The sequence below is a fragment of the Pongo pygmaeus genome, chromosome 8 (assembly GCF_028885625.2).
Source record: "Pongo pygmaeus isolate AG05252 chromosome 8, NHGRI_mPonPyg2-v2.0_pri, whole genome shotgun sequence".
In the NCBI taxonomy this organism is placed as follows: domain Eukaryota; kingdom Metazoa; phylum Chordata; class Mammalia; order Primates; family Hominidae; genus Pongo; species Pongo pygmaeus.
In genome coordinates, this window is record NC_072381.2 from 26,967,718 (window position 1) to 26,982,287 (window position 14,570).

A 14,570-nucleotide genomic window follows, 5' to 3' on the forward strand; every position below is an offset into this window, starting at 1 on the left:
GCGTGGCAGGTCACTGCCAAGGGAAGCAGCAGCGGAAACCGCCGCCTCCGGCTTAGGCTGCGGAGCGGGAACCAGATTCTCTTATGTTTCTGCCTAAACACGCAGAACAAAAGAGTTAGTGGCTGCAAGGGTGACGTGCGGTACTATTTCTTGCTAATAAAAGGTCCCCAGAGGGACATTTTTTGCTATGACTGCAGGCGTGGCCAGTACCCCTGCACAGCTTCCGGGAAGGGGTGGGGATAGGAGGCTCGCCCCGGGGAAGGTCACGCTCGGGGTCCCCAGACCAGGTCTCCGCACGCCCCTGCCCCGTCGCCTCCCGGGAGCTGCCGCCGTCCCCGTTGGCTGCGAACGGGCAGGCACCAGAAGTCTCCGCGCCCGGCAGCCGGACCGCACGCGGGGAAGAGCGAACCGCGCGCCCGGGCGTGGCCGAAGCGCTTCCTGTGCCAGGTTTCCGGCTCCGGGTCCCGGGAGGAGGCTCGCGGGCCAGAGGCGGAGCTGCCGCCCTGCCGCCACTTTCAGACTCCGACCATGGCCTCGCGCTGGTGGCGGTGGCGGCGCGGCTGCTCCTGGAGGCCGGCGGCGCGGAGCCCCGGGCCAGGCTCCCCCGGCCTTGCGGGACCGCCGGGGTCGCGTGCAGCTGCCGACGTCCGCGCGCAGGTGAGGTTGGGAGGCGCGCGTCCGGCGGGGCTCAGAGGTCACGGCTCCAATGACAGCAGTGGGCGGAATGAATGGGAGCGGGGAGCACGTGCGTCGCGACGCGGGGGCTCACGGGGTAGCTCCGGGGTGGGACTCCGGTGCGGAGGGGTGCCCGCAGTGGGACGGAGCCGCGCGTTGGACTGAAGTAGGGGCGTCCCCTACACGGGGTTGCAGAAAGCGGTGTCCTGGGGACCCCGGGAGCTTTTGTGGGGGTGGAGAAAGCGGTGGGAGCCGTGTCCTGGGGAAAGCGCAGGAGCGATCAGATTGACCACTACTATATGGACAAGGCTAAGCCTGGAGAGCGACTGCAGCTATTTACTTTGGAGTTGGAGGAAGACGGATCTTGCCTGAAATTTTAGAGCCAAAGGTGCTCAGAGCTCTCTCCGAGAAATGGAGGATCGAATCGTCCTCGGAATAGTCCGAAAAGGTCTTGTGGAGAATGCAGGGCTGGTGCTAGGGTGGACCGGACCTTAGTTGTCCAGCAGTGGCTTCGGGAGGAGAGCACACCTGGATGGGGCTGGAATGACACTGGAAGGAGAAAGGCCCGAGGCTGTCAGGAGGAGAGAAACCCTGGAGTCATCTAAAGTCGGAATCTCAGCGATAGCCCATTCTTTCAGGGTCTCTTCTGCTGCCTTTGGGTTCCAATCTCCTTTTTCTCCCTTTCTGGTCGGTTTAGCCCCTGTAAATGGACACTGTGAGCCCTTCTGCGCTTTGTAATGATTCTCAGTGTGCCATGGGGTAGGCCCATGCTATTAGCATAACCGTGCAAAATCTATGGACTCACTGTTATTTAAGTTTATTTGAATTTAGTACTCTTTTAATTCAGATTTGGTATACTTTATGTGTCCGTGTTCTCATCAAACATCATTTCCCAGTATGAAATATATAACACTTATAAATATCTACTTTGTACCAAAGTGGATGCATATCACAAATTATCCAAAACAAGGCTTGGGCCAGGTGCACTGGCTCACACCTGTAATCCCAGCACTTTGGGAGGCTGAGGTGGGAGAATCGGTTGAGGCCAGGAGTTTGGGACCAGCCTAGGCAACATAGCGAGACTCTGTCTCTACAAAAAATAGAAAAAATTCACCAGGTGGGGTGGTGCATGCCTGTAGTTCTAGCTACTCAGGAGGCTGAGGGAGGAGGATCGTTCGATTCCAGGAGTTCAAGATTACAGTGAGCTGTTTATTATGATAGTGCCAATGCACTCCAGCCTGGGCAACAGTGTGAGACCCTATCTCTAAAAAATCTAAAGCAAAAAAGACATTTGGAGACCAAATGGCAGCTGGGCAACTAGACAACGCTAGACAGTAAAGAGAACAGAATATGGGGGGTGAGGGGCACGTGGGAAAAGAGGCTTAGAGGAGGAAGGTGGGCTTTGCTGTGATCCATTTCAGGACTGTTCTCTCCAGACTTCAGATATTTCTAGTTCCACAGATGAAGCCAGTATTTGAAGAGATGGGTGCATCCACCCTCTTATGCCACTACATGCTTCTTCTTTTTTTTTTTTTTGACGCAGAGTCTCACTCTGTCACCCAGGCTGGAGTGCGGTGGCGGAATCTCGGCTCACTGCAACCTCCACCTCCCAGGTTCAAGCGATTCTCCTGCTGCAGACTCCCAAGTAGCTGGGATTACAGGCGTACACCACCACGCCCAGCTAGTTTTTGTGTTTTTAGTAGAGACCGCGTTTCGCCATGTTGCCCAGGCTGGTCTGGAACTCCTGACCTCAAGTGATCCGCCCCCTCCTCGGCCTCCCAAAGTGCTGGGATTACAGGCATGAGCCACCACGCCTGGCCTGACACTTCTTTTTAAAAAAATTTCATGCCCACCAAGCAACCTTAGCCAGGGAAAGTGTGCTTTTCTGGAGAGAATATGCTTTATGGCCTCCCTGTCTGCCCGAATGACAACAAGGAGGGATTGTGTGGACTCATGATGCCAAGACCATGTATTTCTGATGTGTGTGTCAGTGATGCTTTTCACTATACATTAATATGTTAGCATTCTGGTGTCTGCCTCAAGCATGTGTGTTTTGGTTACTTCAAGTCTCTTAGGGCCTGATAGTCCTTGGGGATACAGAACTACAATAACTAAGCCACAGGGACAAAGAGCAGCAATAATTAAGCCACATCTTGCTCTCCACCAGAGTTGTACTACCTCGTAATGGATGTACATTCTTCTGACTTCACTAGTAGTGTGAACAAATATTGTAATAGGATAAAAACCAGTGTGCATGTGATTGTGCCAAATCACTTCTCAGTATATCTTTGATTTTTTTTTTTTAATTTTTTTTTTTAGAGACAGGGACTTTCTGTATTGGTCTTGAACTCTTGGACTCAAGCAATCCCCCCACCCCCTCACTTGAGGATTGGCACATGGCCATGTATTTGATTCTTACCCAGTGCTTTCTCTTTGGCTGAGCGTGGTGACTCACGCCTGTAATCCCAACACTTTGGGAGGCGGAGGCAGGAGAATCGCTTTAGCTCAGGAGTTCGAGACCAGCCTGGGCAACTTAGTGAGACCTCCTGATATGGTTTGGCTCTGTGTGCTCACCCACATCTATCTCAAATTGTAATCCCCAATTACATTTGGGACCAGGGAAGGTCAAGGGAGGGACCAGGTGGAGGTAATTGGATCATGGGGGTGGATTCCCCCATGCTGTTCTTATGATAGGGAGTTCTCACAAGATCTGATGGTTTTATAAGTGTTTGATAGTTCCTCCTGTGTTCATTCTCTCTCCTGTCACCTTGTGAAGAAGGTGCTTGTTTCTCCTTCTTCTTCCACCATGATTGTAAGTTTCTGAGGCCTCCCCAGCCATTCAGAACTGTGAGTCAATTAAACCTCTTTCCTATAATCATAAATTGCCCACTCATGGGTAATTTCTTTATAGCAATGTGAGAACGGACCAATACAGATAATTGGTACCAAAGTAGTTGGCATTGATATAAGATACCTGAGAATGTGGAAATTACTTTGGAACTGGGTAACAAGCAGAGGTTGGAATAGTTTGGAGGGCTCAGAAGAAGAAAGGAAGATGTAGGAAAGTTTGGAAATTCCTAGAGTCTTGTTGAATGGCTTTGACCAAAATGCTGAAAGTGATATGGACAATGAAGTCCAGGCTGAGGTGGTCTCAGATGGAGATGAGGAGCTTCCTGGGAACTGGACAAAGGTCACTCTTGCTATGCTTTAGCAAAGAGACTGGCGGCATTTTGCCCCACCCTAGAGATCTGTGGAACTTTGAGCCTGAGAGAGATGATCTGAAATTGGAACTTAAATTTAAAGGGGAAGCAGAGCATAAACGTTTGGAAAATTTGCAGCCTGAAGATGTGATAGAAAAGAATTTTCTGGGGAGGAATTCAAGCTGGCTGCAGACATTTGCATAAGTAACAAGGAGCCGAATGTTAATAGCCAAGAGAATGGGGAAAATGTCTCCAGAGCATGTCAGAGACCTTCTCTGCAGCCCCTCCCATCACAAGCCAGGAGGCCTAGGAGGGAAAAATGGATTCATGGGCTGGGCCCAGGGCCCTGCTGCTCTGTGCAAGAGCAGCCTTGGGACTTGGTGCCCTGCTTCCCAGCTGTAGCTAAAAGGGGCCAATGTACAGCTTGGGCCATTGCTTCAGAGGGTATAAGCCCCAAGCCTTGGTGGCTTCCATGTGCTGTTGAGCCTGCAAGGTGCACAGAAGACAACAATTTGGGAACCTCTGCCTAGATTTCACAGGATGTATGGAAACACCTCAATGCCCAGGCAGAAGTCTGCTGAAGGGGGGAGAACCCTCATGGAGAACCTCTGCTAGGCCAGTGCAGAAAGGAAATGTGGGGTTGCAGCCCACACACAGAGTCCCCGCTGGGGCACTGCCTAATGGAGCTGTGAAAAGAGGGCCACCATCCTCTAGACTCCAGAATGGTAGATCCACCAACAGCTTCCACTGTGCACCTGGAAAAGCTGCAGGCACTCAATGCCAGCCCATGAGAATAGCAGTGGGGGTTGAACCCTGCAAAGCCACAGAGGCAGAGCCACCCAAGTTCTTGGGAGCCCACCCTTTGCATCAGTGTGACCTAGATGTGAGACATGGAGTCAAAGATCATTTTGGAGCTTTAAGTAATGACTGCCCTGCTGGGTTTGGACTTGCATGAGGCCTGTAAGCCCTTTCGTTTTGGCCAGTTTCTACCATTTGGAATGGGAACATTGAACCAACGCCTGTACCCCCCATTGTATCTTGGATGTAACTAACTTGTTTTTGATTTTACAGGTTCATAGGCGGAAGGGACTTGACTTGTCTCAGGTAAGATTTTGGACTTGGACTTTTGAGTTAATGCTACAATGAGTTAAGACTTTTGGGGACTGTTTGGAAGGAATGATTGGTTTTGAAAAATGAGGATATGAGATTTGGGAGGAGCAAGGGGCAGAACGATATGGTTGGTTCTGTGTCTCTACCCAAATCTCATCTCGAATTTTAATCCCCATGTGTCAAAGGAGGGCCTATGTGGAGGTAATTGGATCCTGGGGGTGGATTCCCCCATGCTGTTCTTGTTATAGTGAATTCTTATGAGATCTGATGGTTTTATAAGTGATTGGTAGTTCCTTCTGTGTTCATTCTCCTCCCTGCTGCCTAGTGAAGGAGGTGCCTTGCTTTCCCTTTTCCTTCTGCCATGATTGTAAGTTTCTTGAGGCCTCCCTAGCCGTTTAGAACTGTGAGTCAATTACACCTCTTTCTTTTATAAATTACCCAGTCTTGGGTATTTCTTTATAGCAATGTGAAAACGTACTAATACACCTCATTTCTAAAAATCAGCTACGCATTGTGGCATGTTCCTGTAGTCCCAGCTACTCAGTAGGCTGAGGTGGGAAGATAGCTTGAGCCCAGGAGATTGAGGCTGCAGTGAGCTATGATTGCACCACTGCACTCCAGCCTGGAAAAATAAAATAAAAGTAAATTCATGAGAGGCAAGGTTGACTTTCAGAGAGTGTATGAGGGAAAGGTAAGGAACAAAATCGGAATTAGAAAATGACTGTTGCCCCTCTCTTTTCATTCTTCACTGCTTTTCTGAGCACCTCTAACCTCCCTTTGGAAAACTGCTCTAAAGTACTTTTAAAGCAGAAAATAGTAGCTTGATTGAATAGATACTATATTAAATGCGTACTGTGTACTAGGCTCTGAGCTAAGAGCTTTACATATGCTCTCTAAATTAATCTCCACCTCTCTCCATGAGTAGGTATTATCAGAAAGACATCACAAGGTAACACAAATGTTGAGATTTGAACTGAGATCTGTCTTCCAAAGTCCATGCTACTAATAATTGTTAGGCCACTTGGTGGTAAAAAGCGTCCCCTGTATTAATTAGCTATGTAATTTTAATCCTTCAACCCAGATTAGACGTCTCTAACTAAATAACTTTTTAGTTATTCAGTTAGAATAGTTCAGTTAGTTATTATAACTAATCATAGTTATTTGGTCAAGTGCAGTGACTCACACCTGTAATTCCAGCACTTGGGGAGGCTGCGGCAGGTGGATCACTTTTGCTCAGAATTTCTAATAATAGTAACTATTACTAGAGACCTGATAATAATTATTAAGTCTCTTACTGAAGAAGTTTTACTCTTCCATTAAGATGCCCTTATTTATAAGTATTATAATAAAATACTGAACTCATATGAATTAATTACCCATGTAGACTGAAAGACATAGGTTGTCATATAATGGTTGTCATATAAAGCATGAGGGAGGATTGTCACTTTGTTTTCTTGTTACATTGTAATTGCCTGGGACATGATGAAAGTTCTTACTGGTTTAATGAATATGTAATGCTGTGGGGGAAAGAATGAAACTCAGGCCAACTCCTTTGACTGGTGCCTGGCAAAGTCAACCTTCATTGTCATTTTAATATGGCTAGAGCGATACATGTTCATTAGAGAAGAATCAGAAAATATCTACCAAAAGAAGGAATAAAACAAAACACCCCCACAATCCGCTTCATTCCAGAATAACTACTTTTAACACCCTGATTTATGTGCTTTCAAACTCTGTTCTCCCATGTGTAATATCAAAATGTCCTGAGGTGGGTTGGTTTTTTTGACAATATTTATCCAAAAGTACCATTTCCAAAGTATGTTGAGGAACAAGAACTTAAAATAGACAGTGTTTGTATAAATATAAATTCCTTCCTTGCTACTGAAATCTTTTTCCTCTGACCAGTCTTAGTTAAATGGAAGGAAGTTGTTTAAAACGAATTTTCAGGTCTGGAAAGATAGATATGAATATGGAAATTGGCTTTCTTTGGGGGAAGGGATGGACTGAAGATGGTTTTTATTTTCTCCTTTTTTCTTGTGTTTTCTGCAATGACAAGTATTTTGTAATAACAAAAGGAAACTTTTTAAATTATTCTTCCTCTAAAGTTTGCAATCTACCTATAAATGGGTGATTAGAAGATAAAGATTATAATTATGGGGATTTTATCATCCATTGTTACAGTTTTTCAGGAATATTCTTACAGGTTTCTTGACATTTTTATTTTATAGATACCCTATATTAATCTTGTGAAGCATTTAACATCTGCCTGTCCAAATGTATATAGTATATCACGGTAAGTTTACAGTCCATACTGCAACTACTAAAATTATCCATTTTTAAATTTATTGTTATTTAAAAATTTTTTTTGTAGTGATGGGGAGCTCACTATGTTGCCCAGGCTGGTCTTGAACTGCTGGCCTCAAGCGTTCCTCCCACCCTCAGCTTCCCAAAGTGCTGGGATTGCAGACATAAGCACCTGGCCTAAAATTATTAATTATATTGCCTGTAAATTTCTATTCTAAATTGTAGATCTCTGCCTGTTCAAAAAACAGGAATGTAATAAAGTTTGAGCTCAACCCAGAACACAATGAACATAGTTTAGTTTATCTTTGATTTTGTGGGTTCTCAAGGTCCTATTTATAAAAGTGATCTATTGATCTGTCATTTAGCAAGAACGGAATTCTGTATGTTTTTCCAAATTATAATGACCTTTTCAGATTCATGATTAATTTCTAGCAAATATTTGGGCTGAATTTTCCATATCTGAATCTACTAAATATATATGTATATAAAACTTACTTGAAAATGAAGTCATGTGCATTTTTGCATGTCCCAGGTTTCATCACACAACCTCAGACAGTAAAACACACAGTGGTGAAAAATACACCGATCCTTTCAAACTCGGTTGGAGAGACTTGAAAGGTCTGTATGAGGACATTAGAAAGGTGAGTTTTTTATTCTGCTGTGATGTAATGTTTTAGCTTACCAAAACTTACTAAAATTTTATTTTTTATTCTTATAATTATTATTTTTGTTTGAGCTGGAGTCTCACTCTGTCTCCCAGGCTTGAGTGCAGTGGTGCAATCTAAGCTCACTGCAACCCTCGCCTCCTGGGTTCATGCAATTCTCCTGCCTCAGCCTCCTGAGTAGCTGAGATTATAGGCGTGCGCCATCACACCTGGGTAATTTTTGTATTTTTAGTGGAGACGGGGTTTTGCCATGTTGGCCAGGCTGGTCTTGAACTCCTGACCTCAGGTGACCTACCCGCCTTGGCCTCCCAAAGTGCTGGGATTACAAAAAAACAATGCAGGTTTTCAGATCTGTACAATGCAGTTTGCAATCTTGATTCACGTATGGTCAAGTTTCAAATGTTTCTTGAGCAAGAATACATATGACCCAGTGCCAGGCAATATGAAGAATGCAATATGTATTTATGTCCAGAAAGAGGTTATGGCAGGGTTGGGAACCTGAAGAAAAAAAATGGTCCAGGTAGCTCATGCTTGTCCAATGAGTTATCTCACCTTTCTTCTTAAAACCCACCACCTCCCAGTGACTCCAGCTGTCTCTTCCTTATCTAATTCTGAATGTCATTGCCAGTCTGCCCCAGATATGGCTTTCTTCATTCAACTCTTTTTCCTGAAAACTTTCAGTAGTTCCCAACCTCACGTGGTTGGACACCATGGCCCGTGCCTGTAATCCCACCAATTTAGGAGGCCAAAGCAAGAGGACTGCTTAAGCCCGGGAGTTTGAGGCTGCAGTGAGCCATGATCCCGCCATTGCACTCCAGCCTGAGTGAGAGAGCAAGACATTTTTTCTGTCTTTAGAAAAAAATTGGCTGGGTGCGGTGGCTCACACCTATAATCCTAGCACTTTGGGAGGACACCACTTCCTGTTTCACAGACAGTAGGGGCTGTGGAGGAAGAACTCCTTCAGCTCCTGCTCTGTCGCAATTGGCCAGCTTGCCTGCGCCTTCTCTGGCGATTGCCTGCTCTCCTCCCACCCGTGGAAGTCATGTCCCTTCCCTCTTTAGGGGCAGTCCCTTAGCCAACCTTCCCAGTTCCTTAGGAACTCCCCCAGACATGGCCTCTCCCTCTGTCTGCAAACTTTCATTGGCATGGTCTCTTCCATATCCATTGGGTGTTCAGTTTCTTCACCTGCGTTTTTAAAAGGCCCGTCCACTGACCCAGTGCTTCACTCCCTCCCTTTCCTCACAGTATCCCCTGCCCTCTGCCTTTCTCCAGCACCTTCATGTTCCCTCCACTATTGCACTAGGGCCCCCTTTCCAGCCTCTCCTCTGAAGCTGGTTTTGCTTGGGTCACTGATAGCTTCCGTGTGCTAAATCCAATAGATGTGTTACTAGCAGCAATCTGTACAGGTCTGCAGCAACCTCAATTCTTGCCTCCTCAGAAGAAAGAATTCGACTGAGGGGCCTAAGGCAGAAGGAAAGACGGAGGCAAGTTTTAGAGCAGGAGAGAAAGTTTATTATAAAGTGTAGAGTAGGAAGGGAAGGAAGTAAAGTACACTTGGAAGAGGGCCAAGCTGGTGACCTGAGAGAAAGTGTGTGGTTTGACCTTGGAATTTGGGTTTTAGATGTTGGCATACTGCCAGGGACTTGCATCCCATCTCCCTGGATTCTTTCCTTGGGGTGGGCTGCCCGCATGCACAGTGGCCCACCAGGGTTGAGGAGGGGAGCATGCTCAGTGTGTTTACCGGAGTTTTGCGCATGCTCACTTGAGGCATTCTTCCCATACCAGTCCCAGTGTTCCTAGAAAGACTTAATATACCAATTAAGCTCTGCCATTTTGCCTCTTAGTGTGCATGGTTGAGCCGACTCACCCAACTCTTGAGATCTTATTGGGAAGCTGATCACCAGTTTCAGGTTTTTGTATCTATTGAGAGACTGCTGTCCCTTGGCACCAGCTGTGACCAATTAGTATTTTAGCCACACAGTTAACAACTGCCTGACCATCACGTGATGGTCGCCTCCCTGTTGTGGGTGGGGGAGCCCTCTCCTGCCCTGCTCATGCCTGACTAGCTATCTACTGTAACAGACACTTCCTGGTTTTCTGACCATCGGGCACTATTGACTGTAACCCCTCCTTGAAACATGGTTCCCTTGACTCTGCACTTTCTTCCCCCTCCTTATCCTGAGGCTGTTCTTCGGTTCATCACCTCCAGCTCACTTCCTTTAATTTTGCCATTCCCTGGGGTTCTGTGGGCCCCCTCCTCTCTCTCTTCCTTATATACCTGTATCCATACTTACGTCTCCCAAATAATATCACTACTCCAGGTTGAATCACATCTCCCACACCCAGGTAGCTAACTGCTCACCAGGAACGCCATGGGGCGGCCATGACGGTCTCAGGCTTAACTCAGCTGAGACTCTACTTTTCCCCCACGAGTTGTTTGTTCTGCTGTTTTCCTGTTCTTTGGGGAACCTGGGAAGAACCCAGGACTTGTTCCTCTCCTTCCCCTCTATGTCCTTCTAGTCTGCCTCTTGTCAGTCCCCACTGCCCCAGACCAGGCAATTCCATGCCCGTGGTCCTTTCATTCGTGCTCTTCTCCTGCCTGTCTCAGCTTTCGAGGTGATGGCTTACCTGGGTGACAGCACCACACCCATCACACTGTATTGTGTCAACGGCAATGATCGTTTTACTTCTCCCCATCTAGACCCTGAGCTCCTTGTAGGCAAGGCTTGTCTTACTTAACCTTTGTGACCTCTGTGTCTGTTACAGTACCTGGCACTAAGTCGGTAATTTACTGAATTAACGATCGGCCCACTTTGTTGTGTTCACTTGTGCCATGCTGAGGTTCATTGACTCCCACTGCGTCCAGGTGATAAACTCTGACTTAGTCCTGGAGTGGCAGATACAAGCGACACACACCCGTCAGCTGGAAGGCTCTCGTCCTCTTTGTGAATCAGAACCCTGTTTAGGCTTCTGATCCCACATCAAAGCCCATCTCCTCCATGAAATACTCGGTTTTTCTAGCCTGCACTGATCTCTTCCTTCCCTGAACTTTTAATGTATTTAATGTACAGCATTGTTCATGCTACCACTGTATTTGTCATTGATTGTTTCATATTTGCAAAATGTTTCTCTCTCCAGTTCAGTTGTAGGCTCCTTATAATCTGGCAGCCCATGCCTTATATGGGCTCTATGCGCTTACATGGGCCTCTGTGAACCCTCAAAATGTCTTTTGCCAAGTAAAGGCCAAGCCGGATGGACTGAGCCCTGCTTCTCCTCCTTGGCTGTGGTCTTACTATGTTCCTGCCCCTCGTAAACAGCTTTGCCCCTAGGAGTTTGAGGCTGCAGTGAGTTATGATCGTGCCACTGCCCTGAGGCCTGGGTGACAGAGCAAGACCTTGTCTCTAAAAAAATTAAAATAAAAAATTTAAAAAAACAACTTCGCCGCTCTACCCAGGACACCCCACCCCCGTGACCTGCTTCACAGGCTCCCGACGGCCACTGGCTTCCACCTTCCCCATCTTTCTCTTCCCACCTCCATCTTTCAAGCTGCGAACCAGCCCCTGTTCCTTTCGCTGTCCAGCTGTCAATGAGCCCAGAGTCCCTTAGCCACCTAGTGCTTTCTTCCCCCTCCTGCTGTCTCTTGGAGTCATCTGGTGTCTGATGCTGTCAGCGGGGGCAGGTGGGAGTGCCTGTTCTAGCACTGAGGCCACTCGGGGCTGATCCAAGCATTGTGTATGTTCTAGCCTGCAGGACAGCCAGGTAGATGGCCCTGCACTGTGGGAGCCTTGCCCACGGAGTGTTGAATTTCTCAATTGAAATGAATACACTTAAATCAAACCAAAGTTTTGTAGAAGAAATCCTGGCCAGGTGCGATGGCTCACGCCTGTAATCCCAACACTTTGGGAGGCCGAGGCAGGTAGATTACCTGATGTCAGGAGTTTGAGACCAGCCTGGCCAACATGGTAAAGCCCCGTCTCTACTAAAAATACAAAAAATTAGCCAGGCGTTGTGGCGGGTGCTTGTAATCCCTGCTACTTGGGAGGCTGAGGCAGGAGAATCGCATGAACCCGGGAGGCAGAGGTTGCAGTGAGCTGAGATTGTGCCATTGCACTCCAGTCTGGGAAACAAGAGCGAAACTCCGTCTCAAAAAAAAAAAAAAAAAGAAAAAAAAGAAATCCTGTTGGCTTTCTGTGCAGTTTTGATGCCATTGTGACACAGAGAAACTTTATTTCAGGAACTGCTTATATCAACATCAGAACTTAAGGAAATGTCTGAGTACTACTTTGATGGAAAAGGGAAAGCCTTTCGACCAATTATCGTGGCGCTAATGGCCCGAGCATGCAATATTCATCATAACAACTCCCGGTGAGCTCTTTTTTTCATTCCTTTCTTGTTTTTATATTTGGGAAGTCTTTCTTCCCAAGGTTACTTACTGTTTCATTTCCCATTTAAGAATTAGCATATACTGGCTGGACGTGGTGGCTCATGCCTATAATCCCAGCATTCTGGGAGCCTGAGGCGGGCGGATCGTGAGATCAGGAGTTTGAGACCAGCCTGGCCAACGTGGTGAGACCCCGTCTCTACTAAAAATACAAAAAAAAATTAGCCGGGCGTGGTGGCAGGTGCCTGTAATTCCAGCTAGTTGGGAGGCTGAGGCAGGAGAATCGTTTGAATCTGGGAGGCGGAGGTTGCAGTGAGCTGAGATCACGCCATTGCACTCCAGCCTGGGCGACAGAGCGAGACTCTTGTCTTAAAAAAAAAAAGTAGCATGTACCTAAAAATTCACTTTGTGATGTTTAGATTCTGACTTTAAGTCACTAAAGTCACTCTGGAATCTAGTCTGGCACCTTTTTTTTTTTGAGACGGAGTCTTGCTCTGTCGCCCAGGGTGGAGTGCAGTGGCGCGATCTCGGCTCACTGGAAGCTCTGCCTTCTGGGTTCACACCATTCTCCTGCCTCAGCCTCCCGAGTAGCTGGGACTACAGATGCCTGCCACTGTGCCCCGCTAATTTTTTGTATTTTTAGTAGAGACGGGATTTCACCGTGTTAGCCAGGTTGTGGTCTCAAGGTATGAGCCACCATGCCCAGCTAATTTTTTTTTTTTTTGTATTTTTCGTAGAGATGGGGTTTCACCATGTTGGCCAGGCAGGTCTCAAACTCCTGAACTCATGTGATCCACCCACCTTGGCCTCCCAAAGTGCTGGGATTACAGGCGTGAGCAACTGTGCCCAGCCCATAAAGCTCTTTTTTCATCTGGGTTCTTTAATAAAATGAGCTTGGGTTTTGCTGAGCTCTGTTGCAAGTTAGGTTCTCCAGGAGGCAGACTCTGAGATGAAGTTTAAAGGACAGGATGTTTATTCGGGATTATCCCTTGGGATTACTGACACCTGAGGGAGGGGGAGAGGAAACAGGACTGGGTAGCAGGGGAAGCTGAGCTGCAATCAACAGCCTGAAACGCCCTCTAGGGTGTGCAGGTAGAATGGCCCTTCATCTATCAGTCCCTGGATGTGGGTTGCCTCCCGAAGGGGCACAGCCTAAGGTGAGAGGACTCTTTGTAGCCAAGGCAATCCTTGAAGAGGCTAAGGAATGAAAGCCAACAGGTACCAACCATACCTGGTACAGCAGCTGAGGCAGAGTCGTGCACGGACGGGGGATCTGGGGACATGTCTCAGAATCCACCACAACTCTGTTTTCTGGACTTGTCAAGTCTGAGTTATCTGTTGCGTGGACTCAGTCTCAAAAAAAAAAGTTTTTAAAATAAATTAATGAAATGTCTTCACAATTACATCATATAATCTATTGATGGAAATTCCAGTAGACCGTAATATACTAATATATCTCCCTAGTGTTGAACATTTGTATTATGTTTCCCCTTCTCAGTAGATATTTAAGGAATGCCTAAGATTTGTTAGCACTGAATTTAATGACGCTGTAAGAATGAGTGTCAGATATTGCTTCTTAGTGGCTGCTGGCCCTGCCTTGTCCAGCACATCCTGCCATGGCCAGGGCTGGCTGCCACTTTAGCTGGGCTTTTCAAAGAGCTCACAGTATATTTGTAGCAAGCAGTGAAATCTCTGGCATTGACCTTTAACCATCGTCAGGACCACTTTCACTTTACCAGAAGGCAGAGCAGCAAAAACGCTCCCTCTGAGCCAAACTTGAAATAACATCTCCTGCAGTCCAGAGCAGAGTTCCACAGCCTCGGGACTGTTGAAATTTTGGGCCAAATTGTTCTTTGTTGGGGGTCACTGGGGGCTGCCATGTGCATTACAGGATGTTTAGCAGCATCGCTGGCTCTACCCACTAGATGCCCCCAAGTTGGTAACAATCAAAAATGCCTCCAGACACTGCCAAATGTCCCATGGTCCCACGCAGTGCAGAATCGCCCCTGGTTGAGAATCACTGGTCTAGAGAATGTGTTTATATTTTTAATTTCTCTCTTAATATGTAATACAGTTTATTGCTCTCAGAAACAAACATGGGAAGGAAATTTTTTTTTTTTTACTGCTCTAAGTACTATCACCCACTGTCCCCATAATTGGAAGTTTTTCTTTTTCTTTTTCTTTTTTTTTTTTTGAGTTGGAGTCTCGCTCTGTCGCCCAGGCTGGAGTGCAATG

General features: G+C 46.8%; 1 protein-coding gene across 5 annotated transcripts in view; it reads left to right on the plus strand.

The window, feature by feature from the left end:
* Positions 1-223: 223 nt before the first annotated feature.
* Positions 224-14,570, plus strand: part of PDSS1 (decaprenyl diphosphate synthase subunit 1) — a 49,483-nt gene continuing 35,136 nt past the window's right edge. For 3 of the 5 annotated variants that reach the window (XM_054436606.2, XM_054436609.2, XM_054436607.2), the window contains exons 1-5: positions 243-657; positions 4,947-4,979; positions 7,214-7,278; positions 7,822-7,930; positions 12,189-12,319. In XM_054436606.2, coding sequence (XP_054292581.1) covers positions 529-657; positions 4,947-4,979; positions 7,214-7,278; positions 7,822-7,930; positions 12,189-12,319 — 467 coding nt within the window. In that variant the 5' untranslated portion in view covers positions 243-528. Of the gene's footprint in view, positions 658-4,946; positions 4,980-7,213; positions 7,279-7,821; positions 7,931-12,188; positions 12,320-14,570 lie in introns of all 5 variants that reach the window. The other 2 variants (XM_054436605.2, XM_063669685.1) reach the window with 2 other exon arrangements.